Below are 16,578 nucleotides of genomic sequence, written 5' to 3'. Positions count from 1 at the left end.
CAAAAAAAAAAAAAAAAAAAAAAAAAAAAAAAAAAAAAAAAAAAAAAAAAAAAAAAAAAAAAAAAAAAAAATTTATACACATGCCCAATATACAAATATGTTAATTATATTAATATACATTTAAATACATGTATGTATTTAAAGAGACATATTTATATATATTATATATTTATATAGTATTATATATATTTATATATATACAATATACATTATATATATTTAAAATAATTTGAAATATATATTATACATAATATGTATTTTATATATAATGTATTTATATATAACTTATATTAATATTAATTACATTACTATACATTTAAATACATGTATGTATTTAAATAAACTTATATATATATGTCTCTTCATTTCATTAGGTATAGCTTATATGGATTTCTAAAATGTTACATTAGGCCAGACATGGTGGCTCACACCTGTGATCCCAACACTTTGGGAAGCCAAGGTGGGTGAATCACCTGAGGTCAGGAGTTTGAGACCAGCCTGGCCAACACGGTAAAACCCCGTTTCTACTAAAAACACAAAAATTAGCCATGTGTGGTGGTGTGTGCCTATAATCTCAGTTACTCGGGAGGCTGAGGCAAGAGAATCATTTGAACCTGGGAGTTAGAGGATGCAGTAAGCTGAGATCACGCCATTGCACTCCAGCCTGGGCAACAAAACTGAAATTCCATCTCAAAATAAATTAAAAAATAAATAAGTAAATCCTTAGTCTCAGGTATACAATGTGATAAATGGTTTAAAACATTGTTTTATAAAAATTAGCAAGAATATATTATGGAGTAGAATACTACACATATTATGAACATTAGAAACTAAATAATTTATTTTTATTTATGTAATTAGAGATGGAGTCTCGCTCTGTTGCCCAGGCCAGAGTACAGTGGTACTACCTCAACTCACTACAACTTCTACCTCCTGGGTTCAAGTGATTCTTGCCTCTGAGCCTCTGGAACAGCTGAGATTACAGGTATGTGCGACTACACCCAGATAATTTTTGTATTCTTTGTAGAGACAAGGTTTTATCATGTTGGCCAGATTGGTCTTGTCCTGGCCCCAAGTAATCTGCCTGCTTCAGCCTCCCAAAGTGCTGGGATTATAGGCGTGAGGCACTGCGCCTGGCCTAAAGAATTTTAAAATAATGTTTTCAGAGTTGCCACAAGCTAGGAGTATTTTTGTTATGGGGACTTCAGTTAAAGCATTTGTGAAGAAAGCAAGCCATGATGCTCTTAGCCAGCTAAGCTGAAGCTTTTTTCCCATTCAGAGTACTCCTAAAAGGGTCTAATGGATAACTGAGAACGTGTATCAGAGTAGTAAAGAATGTGAGCTCTCACACCAGATGGCCTGTGTTCAAATCCTGTTTCTAATACACACTACGTCATCCCGGGAAAATGATTTAAGCTTTCTAAAACTAAAGCATCATCATTTATAAAAAAAAAAGAGTATTAACAGTAATTTTCCCTCATAGGGTTGTTATATACATTAGATAATACCCTTAATAATCTTAAAACACAGTCTGCCCCGAAGCGAGAGTTCAATAAATGTTCATTATTATTCCTCCTTAACACAGCTACTAAATCTTTAGATATGTACTATCTAAGGAAATAATATGTTTGTTAAATATGCATATATTTAAAGCAGCGTTACTCTTTCCTGACTACAAAAGCATTTTAGCCCAATCAACCTTAGACTGCCAGGATCACTCTAGTCCAACAAAATCAGGTCTGCTGACCCACATGAAAAGCGAGAGACCATGCAGCAGTGGAACCTGGGAAGTGCCTCTCCAAATGAGGGAAAAGATAACATTACTATAGGATTCTAGGGAACAGTGGAGTTAAGGTGAAGTTTAAACGAAGCAGCATTTTTAAAGCAGGGCTGTGTAAAGGGGTCAATGTTGGGTGGATCAAGGGCCCCATTTCCTGAGAGCTCTAAGAAAGACATGTTCAATCCAGAAAACCCTTAACTATGGCTCTGCACCTGGGTTGTAAATTGAAGCTGCTTCTTTGTGTCGGCCTGCCTTAGATCATCCAGGGAAAAGTAGAATGTGTCATTCTCACTGATATAATTCCAAACAGGAACTGGTAGTTTAAGATTTTTGAAAACAAAGTTTCTCAGTGAGTAAGAAAGCACAAAGAAGGGGATCATTAAGATATTTTACTGCCAGGACAGGTACTTAGGAGAAATATCGTTTCCTGTTTACTTTATAACTGGCTTTAGTGTGTGTTATACCAGCCTGATAAATGGCTGGGCAGACTTTCCTTTCTCAGTCTGCGGCAGTTTTTACTTTCTCTAAAGTGGCATATGTTCATTGAAGAAAATGAGAAAATATACAAAGCACGCATTCAAAGTTAACTACTATTAACATTTGGACTATCTTTATAATCTATGCAAACATATTTTTTTTTGTTTTATAAAACTGGGTTTATATGCTATACCTACTGCGTTTCAGCCTTTTTTATTTATCAATTTATAATTATTAGTTTCCAGTACAATTAAATATTCTAATGCTACGCCATTACCAATATATGGTAATCCACTGTATAGGTACACCAAAGATATTTTTAACCAAACCCTTTTTATTATGCATTTTGGTTATTAAAAGCTTTTCTCTATTTAAATAAAACTGCAGCCTGGTGTGGTGGCTCACGCCTGTAATTCCAACACTATGGGAGGCCAGGGTTGGTGGACAGCTTGAGCCCAGAAGTTTGAGACCATCCTGGCAACATAGTGAGACTCTGTCTCTACAGAAAATACAAAAATTAGCCCGGCATGGTGGCATGCTCCAGCAGTTCCAGCTACTCAGGACTGGGCTGAGGCTGAGGTGGGAGGATTGATGGAGCATGGGAGGTCAAGGCTTCAGTGAGCTGTGATCATGCCACTGCACTCCAGCCTGGATGACAGAGCGAGATCCTGCCTCAAAAACATAAAACAAACAAACAAAAAAACTGCAAGGAACATTCTTGGAGAAATCTGTCCACACGATTATTTCCTTAAGATATATTATGAGTCTTAAGTGCATCAAAAAGGACACCCATTTCCACACTACAAAATGGCATCACAAATAGGTAATAATTTATACTCCTCCCAATAGAAAACAAGGTTCTATTTTCCTACACCCTTGCCAATGCTAGTTAACAAATTTTTAATCTTCGCCAACATTATGAGCAAAGAAAAAGTATCTCATTTTAATGCTTATGTCTCTGAGTGCTACTGAGAATAAGTACAAGGTTTTGTGCTATATTTTCATGAGGTGGGTCTAATGGCATTAAGCAGGGGGTGTCAGGAGTAAAACAGGGGAAGTATTTTAAGTTAGGACTTAGACTTTCCACTAAAGGGCTTTTAAAACAGTTTTCCATCTTTTTAGTGTACAGAAGGCAGCTGATTCCACAGAAACACTAAGGCATGCTTCCCAACCTTTTTCATTCATAGCACATACAGAAGACAACATTTGAACAGAACACTGAGGCAACCAGCCATCACAGGGCCACTCCAAGGGTTGAGAAAACCGTCTCCATGCACCTATAACACTATTTGAGTCACATCAGGTAGGAGGTTCTGGACCAGAGCAGCCTGAGGTGAGGTGTCCTTAGCTTAGAAAATACACAAACACACCTCTCTGTCTCCCTCTTCTCCTATATAAATATAAAATTACAAAAATATACCTATCATATATATCACATGTAAATAATTACAAAGATATTATATATAATTTGGAAATATATTCACTAAGTATAAATGGCATTTATACTTTTCTTAATCTTCTCTATGTAATTTTATCTTCCTAAAATAACCAAAAATGTTACCATATATTCATTTCCTATTTCCCAGAGCCTACAGAAATTACACGTTACAGAAACAATCAAATCTATGTCACGACTGGCTAGCAGGTACCTTTTGGATAACCTCAAAAAGCCAAACTTTTTCACTCTGCTAACTATATCTATTTTCTACCAGTGTTCCTCATAGTTTTATGTCAGCTATTAGTAAGATTATAATGTTTATTTATACTCATGTGTATAGCACCATTCATATGATTCATTCTCAATTCTTACATTAAGCATTTTTGTTCAGGACGTTTACTGAATATCACCTTTAGTTGCCTTGTGCTATGTTCTATATTGAAAATGTCCTAAGGACTTTCTTATACATTTTGAGTGAAGCTTTTCTGAAATAAGATATTATCCTGGCCAGATGCAGTGGCTCACACCTGTAATCCCAGCATTTTGGGAGGCTGAGGTGGGTGGATCACAAGGTCAGGAGTTCAAGACCAGCTTGGCCAAGATGGTAAAACCTCGTCTCTACTAAAAATATGCAAATTAGCCGGGCATGGTGGTAGGCACCTGTCATCCCAGCTACTCGGGAGGCTGAGGCAGGAGAATTGCTTGAACCCAGAAGGCAGAAGTTGCAGTAAGCCAAGATCGTGCCACTGCACTCCAGCCAGGGCAACAGTGCAAGACCCTGTCCCAAAAAAAAAAAAAAAAAAAAAAGTGAGATTATCCTGTAGCCTCATCTCATCCATTAACCTATTCAAGTCAGGATCTGAGAGTGTATTTGCCTTCTCCTGGCAACTGCTATTTTTTAGCTCTTACTGGAAGACTACCATGACCTGAGAACTATGTTAATTCATTACATGCATGATTTCATTTAATTATGAACAATAATTATAAACAACAATCCTAGGAGATAGAAGTTATTTTCTCCATTTCACAGTTAAAACTGAGGCTCAAAGTTTAAATGACTTGTCCAAGGTCATGCAGCTTGCAAGAAGCAAAGCAAAAATGCAAACCAGGTCTGTTAAGTCCAGGTCTGTCTGACTCCTGAGCCCAAGCTCTTGGCCAGGGTCCACTTGAGATGCTTGACTGATTGCCATAGGTTGACTTGTGTTGTTACCCATCCTCTACCTCTGGAAGAACTGCATTTCTGTATGGCACAGGGTCATCCAAAGACAGAACACGTGGCTACCACTCAGTGACATACGGGAGCCAGCCCTGAGGCTTGTGGCAGCTGATGAGACCTGGCTGCTAAAAATTAAACTCGTCATTATTAAAAAGTAAATTATACAAACTTACAATTAAATAAATTTTATTTTTTAAAAGGTAATAAGGGCCGCGTATGGTGGCTCACACCTGTAATCCCAGCACTTTGGGAGGCCACGGTGGGAGGATCACGAGGTCAAGAGATCAAGACCACCTTGGTCCAAAATGGTGAAACCCTGTCTCTACCAAAAATACAAAAGAAATTAGCTGGGCATGGTGGCATGTGCCTGTACCTAGCTACTCGGGAGGCTGAGGCAGGAGAACTGCTTGAACCTGGGAGGCAGAGGTTGTGGTAAGCCAAGATCACACCACAGCACTCCAGCCTGGGAAACAGAGGGAGACTCCATCTCAAAAAAAAAGTAATAAGTAGTCAAAACTCATCACTTTCTAATAACTTAATTCTTTAGTTTTATTATTGCATATGCTTGTGAGGTTATTTTCATCTTTTACATCAGTATTTTGGAAATATTCTACGTACTATAATGGTATGCTATTGCAAATCTCTCCCCAACTCCATGTTCAGTCAGGTCATGCTGTTGGCTTTAAATCGGCCATGACTGGAGTATTCACACTGGGATCAGCAAATGCCACAAATCAGGGTTTCTCGCCTTGCCCGAAAGCCGGCTGTTGAAAATGCCAGGCATACATCTTCTACCGCTCTTCTCTACCATTCCTTCAACAGACCTTGGGAGCCACAAAATTCTTTTATTTCGAGTAAGAATTTAGCACCACATTTTTCTTTTTTAAAGGAGATGATGGCTCAGGTGCGGTGGCTCAAGTCTGTAATCCCAGCATTTTGGGAGGCCGAGGCAGGCCGGTTACGAGGTCAGGAGTTCCAGACCAGCCTGGTTAACATAGGGAAACCCAGTCTCTACTAAAAATACAAAAATTAGCCAGGCATGGTGGCACACGCCTGTAAACCCAGCTACTCGGGAGGCTGAGGCATGAGAATCACTTGAACCTGAGAGGCGGAGGTTGCAGTGAGCTGAGATTGTGCCGCTGCACTCCAGCCTGGGCAACAGAGCGAGATTCCCTCTCAAAAAATAAAAATTAAATTTAAAAACGAGAAGAGCATTACCCACCCCCAACTCTTGATGCTTCATCCCATACATACGAAACCCCATCCCTGGCCTTTCTCAACCCTTCGCCTACTCCTCCTTAGGGCAAGAGGAGGCTTTTTATCTTATCGCAGAGAAGGAGAAATTGAGCATGTGAGAAGCACAGCCTTTCTTTTTTCCTTCCTCTTAAGGGCGTGTGCTCTCTGCCTGCAAGGGCAGCCAGCAGGTGAATCCTGGACCTGCCAGGGAGACAGGGCAGGAGGGGGAAGCAGGGACAAGGAGGCTTATTCTGGTCCAGCACTGCTAGGTGGGAAAGAGGGTCTAATCCTGAGACTATTTTACGTTTTTTAAGAGACGGGGTCTCACTATCTCCCAGGCTGTTGCTCAATTCCTGGGCTCAGGCCATCCTCCTACCCTAGCCTCCCAAGTGTGCCACCACACCTGGCTCTGAGATTCTTTTAGAAAGCACACTGCTTGCTTGAGCGTATAAGCCACATTCTCCATTATTTAGTAGTAATATGAGTGACATTTTGGTCTTGTTTGTTTTATTCCTTGGCTTTAAAATGGTTCCAACCTCAGGATGGGAGAAAGAATGTTATTTATTGGAGCTTCTCAAACCCCAAAAATAATACTGCACTCCAGTTGGCCACTAGAAATTGATCACTGTTCAAAATAAGATTAAATCTATTTGCAATCCTCAGTCTAATGATCATAACAACAATTACCATATTAGTGGCTAATAGAGGGAAATGTGCCATATCTCGAGCTGAGGGCTTTGTATAAACTGACTCACCCTAACTCATTAAGAAAGCAGATACACATACCTCAGTGCAGTGCTGCTCCAATTACAAGCACATAATAAATTCAGAGACAACATAAACTTATTTATACCAACATTTCCCCTTCTTACATCAAATTTTATCTTGCTGCCAATACCTAATTATCCCTCTTACTAAACGAAAATAATGTGTGTTCTCTGATATGTTTAGCTCCCAACTCTGTGCCCTCTGCTATTTCTCAGACACCAACTGAAGGAGGTACATTCTGAAGTAAATGAATTTTTCTCATAAAACTGAAAGATATTTTAGAGTATTTTTCATAAACAGTCTCACATTTTAAATGTTTTTGAAACTAAATTTATATTCATTCATTCTTTTCATAAAAATCTTCCAGGATTCTTTTTGCTTTATGCATTATGAGTTTTTGTCTCCTTGTCCACCCATACTATACTAACGTTTTCCTTAGCAGTTGATATGTGCTCCTTGATTTCTGACATAATGCATTAGTTTGTGTGGGGGTACACTTGATTTCTTATTTCATGTTCCTATACAACATAATCCTATTTTACTGCTCATCAGTAACAATGTATTTTGAGAATCACTGTTCAAAACACTGAACATTCAAATAATTTAAGTTCTTCATAGAACTTAATGCTATTAATGCTATTTTAAGAATTTTCATGTTTTAATATATTATCTTCTCATGCAAGTGGACCTGAACTAATTAAAAGAAAAAAGTCTATCCCCTTAATAACTAAAGAGAAAATAAGCAGAATAGTAAGTTCTATCAGTAACTCACTTTATTGTTAACTGCAATCGTTTACATTAATCAATTAATTATGCTCCTTTCCTCTTGCTTTATCCTAGTAAAACAGAAAACACCACCTCAATCTCAGTATGTAATAGATAAAAGGTATTTTTCTTCTCCAAACTAAATAATCCTTAATCGTTTGAATTTTACACCTTTCAGCCATTACTAAAATTCCTTCTCTACTATTTTCAGATTCTACATGTTGCTCTTCAAATAAAGGGTCAGAAATAAACAAATGCAGAACTGAAACAATGAATAAAGACTGGACTGGTGGTAAATAAAATTACGACAGTAATAGGCTGCTCTGATTTTCTTTCTAACTGCCTGCCTCTCTGGCAGTCTATCACTATCCCAATAATAGCTGTCAACACTTCTAATGGTATTATTTGTCTTCTGTGCAAAGGTTTAATGCCAGCTAAGACTCACAAACAATAAAGGAGTCTTGAAGGAAACCCCCAAAAGTTGGAGTCCTGTGTCACTGCTGTTTTCTGTCCACCTGGCTAGCAAGTCACCCAGCCTTAAATAAGGGATTTGAAGTCAGGCAGACCTGAGTTCAAATCCCAGATTTGTTGCTTATTATCTATGTGATCCTGGGCAAGTCAGTTTCCTTTCTACAACGGTAAGAAGGAAAAAAATAGTATCTAATTCATATGCTTGTTATAATGATCAAGAAAGATGATAATCATTAAGAATCCAACACTGTGCTTAATATGTAGTAGATATTCAACAAATGGTAGCTTAAAAAAACAGTTTTCTCCTTCTTGAGCATTTGCTTGGCATCTCTTTAACCTTGGCAAATTGTTAAAGAGCCCAGGAAAGCTGCATGTTTCTAACGCTTGCGTGGGAAGTAGAGCTATCCTACCTCACTAAACTATCCATGTGCTATGGCAGCAAAAATGGCTGCTTGCATACCCCATATTCATTCTTCCTTCTTTCTTAGTAATAGAATCCTCTATCTTTCAGCTGGGTCTGAGGCTGCCCAGAATAAAATTGCCCATTATGTCTTAAATGTTCTGACCAATAAAATAAAAGCAGAAACACCATGCAGTAGTTTCCAGAAAGGTCCTTAAAAGCCAGTGCTGGCAAAGTGCGGTGGCTCACGCCTGTAATACCAGCACTTTGGGAGGCCAAGGTGGGTGAATCACAAGGTCAGCAGTTCAAGACCAGCCTGGCCAACATAGTGAAACCCCATCTCTCCTAAAAATACAAAAATTAGCCAGGTATGGTGGCGTGCGCCTGTAGTCCCAACTACTCGGGAGGCTGAGGCAGAAGAATCACTTGAACCCAAGACGTAGAGGTTGCCATGAGCCGAGATTGCGCCACTGCACTTCAGCCTGGGCAACAGAGTGAGACTTTGTCTCAAAAAAAAAAAAAAAAAAAAGACAGTCAGTGTATAACCTTTGCCACCTTTTCTCCTTGCCTTCATCTTGCTTCTTGGAATTAGAATATGAGAGGTGAAATTCTAGAATCCACCCTGAACCATGAAGACTCTGGACTATACTCACAGGATGGCAGAGCAATGGGCTGGAATAAGTCTGGGTCCTTGAGAAGGATGGAGCCCCCACACCACAAGTCCCGGACTCCCTGCCTTACTATTCAGCCTTAAAGAAGGAAATCATGCCACTGGCAACAATGTGGATGAACCTGGAGGACACTATGCTAAAAAAATAAAAAATAAGCCAAACACTGCATTATCTCACTTACATGTGGAATCTGAAACAGTCCCACTCCTAAAATCAGAGAGCAGAATGGTGGTTACCAGGAGTTGAAGGGGGTTGGGAGATTGGGAGATGCTACCTAAAGGGTACAAAGGTAATTAACTTCTGGAGAGCTAAAATATAGCATGGTGACTATAGTTGGTAATACTGTATGATGTACTTGAAATTTGCTACGAATTGATCCTAGGTGTTCTCACCACAAAAAAACAATGGTAACTATGTGAGGTGACTGATATGGTAGTTAGCTTAACTGCAGTAATCACTTTACAAGGTCTACATACATCAAATATCAGCTGGGCATGGTGGCTCACCCCTGTAATTCTAACACTTAAGGAGGCTGGGGCAGTAAGATCCTTTGAGCCCAGAAGGTCAAGGCTGCTGTGAGCTGTGATTGCACCACTGCACTCCAGCCTGGGTGACAGAGTGAGACCCGGTCTCTAAATAAATAAATGACATTGTACACCTTAAATATAAAGAATTTTTATTGGTCACATGTACTTCAATACATCTGGGGGAAAAATGCTATACTTTGGATGCCATCACTACTTGGGAGGTTTCTGGTGACCTTCAGCTGAATTGGATCCTAACTAATTTAAGTACCTCTAATCTATTCATGGGTGTAAGCCAGTGGCTCTCACCCAGATGCGACTTTTCCCCCTAAGACACTTGGCAATGTCTGGAAGCATTTTTGTTTGTTGCAACTGTAGGGGTACAGCAGAATACTGCTGGCATTCAGTGGGTAGGGGCAAGGCACACTGCTAAAAATTCTACAATAAACAGAACAACCTCCCACAATAAAGAATTATCTAGCTCCAAATGTTCAATTTTACCAGGCTGAGAAACCTTAGGTTAAAAAATCTCTCAGGAAAGTCAGTAAGGAAATGCTTTTTGTTCACTGCAATAAACGTGGTAAAAGAATGAGGTGCCCTAATCAGTCAATATTCTCCTCAACAGCGTTACCATGTATCTCAAACAGTACAACCACTTTTCAAATCATTAGAGTGTAATGAATTCTACAACAGGATGTCTAGTCAAGATTTCAGGTGAGTAGCAGGTGGAAGAATACTCCATTTACAAGAGAATCTCAATAGTAGCTGCATGTTACGATCACCTGAGGAGCTTTTGAAAAATCCTGATGCCCAGATTCCCCTCAGACCAATTACCTAAAAATTCCTAGTGGTGAAGTCCAGGAATCTACTTGTGGAAGAGCAAACAATTTTCATTAGCACACAGTTTACAAATAGACTGTAGGATTACACAATGCAGGCAGCACTGGATGCTTTCCTAGGCCACCAGCCCCCCATGCCTTTACAAGAGGTTCTGAAAGGACAGGCCTTTCATTTTTATTGTAATGTTTGCTTTGACTCCACTTTATCTTCAAGATAAGGGAACACTCAGTCTCTTCTCTAGTTTAACGGCAATTGTGAGTTTCACTAATGGATGCACCTTCATTCTGAGCTCTGGTTTGCCGTCCTTGACTGTGGCATCATCCCCCACTACCCACATCAACCGTGGAGAACCTATCCAGCTGCCCTTTAATATCCTAAACCATGATGGCATTCACATTTTTGGCTCTTGCATTGTTAGCTGAGTTGGTCACTGCTCCTACCAGAAAACCATGGAAAATTCAAAACATCACACTAGTATAGCCACATCTTCACTTCAACATTCCGCATCCGGAGAAAAAGAAAAAGCTACAAAGAATAGTGGGATATACAACTTACTTTTTTAAAAGGTCTCAGTGGTTCTAACATACAGCCAAGGTTAAAATCACTAATTTAGTAAATTTGAAGGATGCATTTCTAGTTCTTCTGTGAAAGCGCTTCATGCTGATTCAGAAAATAACCAAACTATTCCAGAACTACAAATATCACCTTCAGTGTTTTTTGTTTTGTTTTTAGTGCATTCCAGCCTAAGAGAGTTGAAGGACTTTATTTCCTTTAGAAAATATGCATCTCTCAAATATGTAAAAAATAAAAGTGGATGGGTACATCAACTACTTAGTCTAAATAAAACACATCACCTGCCTAGGCAGCCTATCCCAAAATTTTGCTGAGAGCAATCTGAAGATAGTAATATAAAACAACAATAAAGTCAGATAGCAGAGTGCTATAATTATACCACAAAAACAACAGGATACTCAGTCTATGAATTAAGAAAGCAGCTCCAGGCTGAGCACAGTGGCTCACACCTGTAATTCCAGCATTTTGGGAGACTGAGGCAGGCAGATCACTTGAGGCCAGGAGTTCAATGGCAGAATTGCTTAAACCCAAGAGACAGAGGTTGCAGTGAGCTGAGATCACTTATAAAAGGATCCAACCTGGCCGGGCACGGTGGCTCACGCCTGTAATCTCAGCACTTTGGGAGGCCGAGACGGGGCAGATCACCCTCGGTCAGGAGTTTGAGACCAGCCTGGCCAACAAGGCGAAACCCTGTCTCTACTAAAAATACAAATATTAGTTGGGTATGGTGGCACGCACCTGTAATCCCAGCTACTCAGCAGGCTGAGGCAGGAGAATCACTTGAACCTGGGAGACAGAGGTAGTGGGGAGCCGTTATCCGGCCATTGCACTCCAGCGTGGGAACAAGAGTGAGACTCTGTCTCAGGGAAAAAAAAAAAGGATCCAACCTAATTAAATCTGAGAATGTATTCCTTTTGCCTCTAATCCACTAGTCACCTGACAAGCTCGATTATCTAATCCAAGTACTTCCAAGTGCCCTTCCCACTAACTCTGCAACTCTGCTAGAAACGCAAAGCCTAGTAATAAGGTGGAAGATGGAGGATACAACACACAGAACGGGAATGGTGCACAAAAGGAAGGCACCTTCCTGGTGCCTGTGAACCACCACTCCTTGGTGGCAGTGGACACACCATGGCAGGAGGCCATGCTAGGAAGAGGTTAGGAACTGCAGCATTTTACTTTAGTCTCACTTATCATCAGTCATTGATAATGCCACTGAAGATGCTCAACGGTCACCCACAAAGCATCCTTTAAATGGCAGACGGTCCAACTCGCCTATGAATTGATGAATGGATAAACAAAATGTGCTATATTCATATCATGGAATGTTACTCAGCCAAAAAAAAGGAACGGAGCACTGATACATTCTACAATGCGAATGAACCTTGAAAACATAATGAGCGAAAGCAACCAGACACAAAGTCACATACTGCATGATTCCATTTAGATGAAATGTCCAGAATAGGTGAATCCATAGAGACAGCACACTTGTGGTTGCCAAGGGCTGGGTGAGGGAAGGAACGGGGAGTGACTGCTAGCGGGCACAGGGTTTCTTTTTAGGGTGATAAAAACATTCTGAAATTGGACAGTATGACAGTCAGAGTGTTTGAATACACTAAAACCACTGAATTATAAATTTAAATGTGGTGAATTCTATGGTAAGTAAATTATATCTCATTTTTTAAAAGGCATTCTTCAGTTTAGCACTTCTACGGCCTCGTAAGTCCCTCAGTGCTCCAGACCAAACGGTCTGCTTCCCAGGGTACCCAGGGTGCTATCCCTTTAATCTTGCCCTATTTATGACATCAAGAGGAAGTGATCTTTGAGAAGCATTTAACAGCTCACACTGTTGTTTCGTCACATATCAGAAGGGAAAGGGAAAATGTAAAATCAGAACTTCGGTGTAACCTTAGGCCAATCACGTTAAGGAAATCCATGATGTTCCTATACAACAAAAGTAGCTGTTCAATCATCCTGGGGCGTGTACACCACAGCTTATGGGTTTTTTTTTTTCTTTTGTAGAGATGGGGTTTTGCCATGTTCCTCAGGCTGGTCTTGAACTCCTAGGCTGTGCCCAGCCATGGTTTTATGGTTTAAAGGGCAACACTTGCTGAGCTGCTATTTTTTTGAGCTACTTCTTTATCTACCAGATGATGAACTGTATGCAGTATTTAAATAGTTCTGAATCTTTGGCTGGTACACTTTGAAGAAGATAAACCATTAATTCTTATTAAGATTCATTCATCTTATAATACAGAACTGTGTTAAGATACAAAATGACAGATGGTGCTAGAGAATCAGTAGTAGATCATTCAAAATAAGTAGTGATTTTTTTTTTCTTTTTTGAGACAGGGTCTCTGTCACGTAGTCTGCAATGCAGTGGTGTGATATGGCTCTTGGGTTCTCTACAGCTCAAGTGTCACACTTACCAAAAAGAAATGTCTAGACTCAGACATAAACAAAAACAAATCTATAATGAATATCATTTAGCCTATTCAAAACTATGCATGGCAAGAGAAACATAAATAAAATCTCCAGATATTATATCAGATATCTATTATACCCAAAATTAAATTACTGGTAAACAAAGACATTTACATTGAACCTGTCATTATGTATTTGAGGTATATATTATATTTGTAAATTGAACCCATCATTATATATTTGTGACACCTAGATTAACATATGACACCATGTATAAGAACACAGTGCCTTCTACAAGGTATGACTCCTTAGATGGTATTTTATTCAAATCAGAAAATCAAACAGCATAAGTCCTCTTAACGTTAACCCTAGTTCAAATGCAAATGTTACAAGTTTAAAAACCTCAACTAATTCAAACATCCAATTTCAACCAATATTAACCTTTTTCATAAGGTATTTACCAAAATTATTAATGAAAAGCAAAATAGACATTTAAGAGTTTTATTTCTTTCTCATGTATTATAATTTGGGAACACTAAAACAGAAGGGTAAGTAGAGAAACAGAAGCATAGAAAATTTACAAATTAGATAATACTATATAACCACACTAAATGTGTATATACTATTTTAAAAAACACAAAAACACACACACCCTAAAATATCTCAGGTATAACAAGAGACACTGCAATTCCCTATAAAAGATATTCCTATGGTATTTTCTGTTTTTGAGATGGAGACTCACTCTGTCACCCAGGTTGGAGTGCAGCGGAGTGATCGCGGCTCACTGCAACCTCCACCCCCCAGGTTCAAGTAATTCTCCTGCCTCAGCCTCCCGTGTAGCTCGTACCACAGGCGCCCACCACCACGTCTGGCTAGTTTTTGTATTTTTAATAGAGACGGGGTTTCACCATATTGGCCAGGCTGGTTTTGAACTCCTGACCTTGTGATCCACCCACCTCGGTCATCCAAAGTCCTGGGATCACAGGCTTAGGCCATCATGCCCTACCCTCCTATGGTATTTTCAAATGTGTTTTCTCAAAGTAATTAATCTAGAACCTTTTATTCCCAAACCTGAGCCTCTGTATCGTCCAAGACAAATGAAAACCAACACAATGTTCTTCTCTGTAATTTAAAAATACATCATCTCCTGATGTCCTTCCAATGCTTTTCTAAGGTAGTCATCTGAGCAGCTAAGCAGGTACCCCTGAGATCTGAAGAGCTTTCAATCTATTATAACCTCATTACAGCTGACTCTTGAAAAACACAGGTTTGAATTACATGAGTCCACTTACACAGGATTTTGTTCTGTCTCTGCCACCCGAGACAGCAAGACAAATCCCTCCTTATTCTCCTCCTCCTCAGCCTACTCCATGTGAAGAGATGAAGACCTTTATGATGTTCTACTTCTACTTACTGAATAAATACATTTTCTCTTTCTGATTTTCATATTTTCCTTTCTCTGGCTTATTGTTAAGAACACAGTATACAATACATATAACATACAAGATATGTGCTAATCAACTGTTCATGTTATCGGTAGGGCTTCAGTCAACAGTTAAGGTATTTAGTAGTTAAGTATTTGGAGAGTCAATTTTTTTTTTTTTTTTTTTTTTTTTTTTGAGACAGAGTCTCACATTGCCACCCAGGCTGGAGTACAGTGGCAAGATCTCGGCTCACTGCAACCTCAACCTCCCAGGTTCAAGTGATTCTCGTGTGTCAGCCTCCCAAGTAGCTGGGACTACAGGGACTAAAGGTGTACACCACCATGCCCAGCTGATTGTGGTATTTTTAGTAGAGACAGGGTTTTACCATGTTGGCCAGGCTGGTCTCGAACTCCTGACCTCAAGTGATCCGCCCACCTTGGCCTCCCAAAGTGCTAGTATTACAGGCATGAGCCACCATGCCAGGCCCAAGTCAAATGTTATATGTGATTTCTGACTGGGGGTGGGGGCGGTGGGAGGGAAGTGTGGGCACCCTCAACTCCCAAATTGTTCAAGAGTCAACTGCATTTGAAAAACCTAATACTTTGAAAAAACTCATTCTAATTACACTGTTAAGGAGACGCTGGATAAATTTAGCTGTCGCTAAATAGTAAGATTTCTGGGCTTCTTTTATTTCTGCTTCCCTGACAACTACTGTGTTTTTTTCTATCCTAACTAGGCAGGGGATGCTAATCAGTAGCTGAGGCTGTGCTATAATTGAAGACCAAATACCTTAGTTGCTTCAAGAACTCCACATCAGAGTTGCTGCTAATGAGCTTGATGAAGTCCTCATAAGAGGGGGCATAGGTGTAGGCTCTCTTGTGATGCTCATTCATCTGCTCTCTGTACTCCAGCTGGGCAAGCAGCATTTGGTTAATGTAATCTGGATTACTCAGTAACTCCACTACCGGCTTCAAGACTACAGGAAGAAGAAATCACCACTGAGAAAGGTATTCGTCTTAAGGGAATTATTTATATATCACATGATCGAAATCACATTTGGAAAACATTTTTCAAGTAGCCAAACCGGGGCATATCTATATAATAAACAATTCAAAAATGTACACACACACACACACACACACACACACACACACGCGGCTGCCTATCCCACCAAATATGTTATCATCTATGGCTATAATCAAGTGGTCATTTTAATAAATAAATAAAATGTAAAGGAACAATGAAGAGAAGTCATTTGGAACTCAAGATGCTAATGAAACCATCAAAATGAAGGCCGGGCATGGTGGCTGATGCCTGTAATCCTAGTATTTTGGGAGGCCAAGACAGGCAGATCAGCTGAGGTCAGGAGTTCAAGACCAGCCTGGCTAACATGGTGAAACCCCAATCTCTACTAAAAATACAAAAATTAGCCAGGCATTGTGGCACATGCCTATAATCCCAGCTACTTGGGAGGCTGAGACAGGAGAATTGCTTGAACCCAGGAGGTGGAGGTTGCGGTGAGCCAAGATCATGCCACTGCAGCACTCCAGGCTTGGCAACAGAGACACCAA

At 39.7% G+C, this 16,578-nt stretch overlaps 1 protein-coding gene across 6 annotated transcripts in view; it reads right to left on the bottom strand.

The window, feature by feature from the left end:
• The window catches only part of SNX25 (sorting nexin 25), a 151,603-nt gene that overhangs the window by 73,586 nt on the left and 61,439 nt on the right, over window positions 1-16,578 (bottom strand). For all 6 annotated transcript variants that reach the window (XR_005196640.1, XM_037730825.1, XM_017506908.2 and 3 more), the window contains exon 5: window positions 15,797-15,983. Coding sequence is in view for 5 of the 6 variants with exons in the window: in XM_037730825.1 (XP_037586753.1) it covers window positions 15,797-15,983 (187 nt within the window). In the remaining variant the exon portion in view is untranslated. The remainder of the gene's footprint in view (window positions 1-15,796; window positions 15,984-16,578) is intronic.

This window comes from Cebus imitator, unplaced genomic scaffold, assembly GCF_001604975.1.
Source record: "Cebus imitator isolate Cc_AM_T3 unplaced genomic scaffold, Cebus_imitator-1.0 Scaffold365, whole genome shotgun sequence".
Classification (NCBI taxonomy): domain Eukaryota; kingdom Metazoa; phylum Chordata; class Mammalia; order Primates; family Cebidae; genus Cebus; species Cebus imitator.
This window is presented reverse-complemented; position numbering and strand designations above follow the sequence as displayed.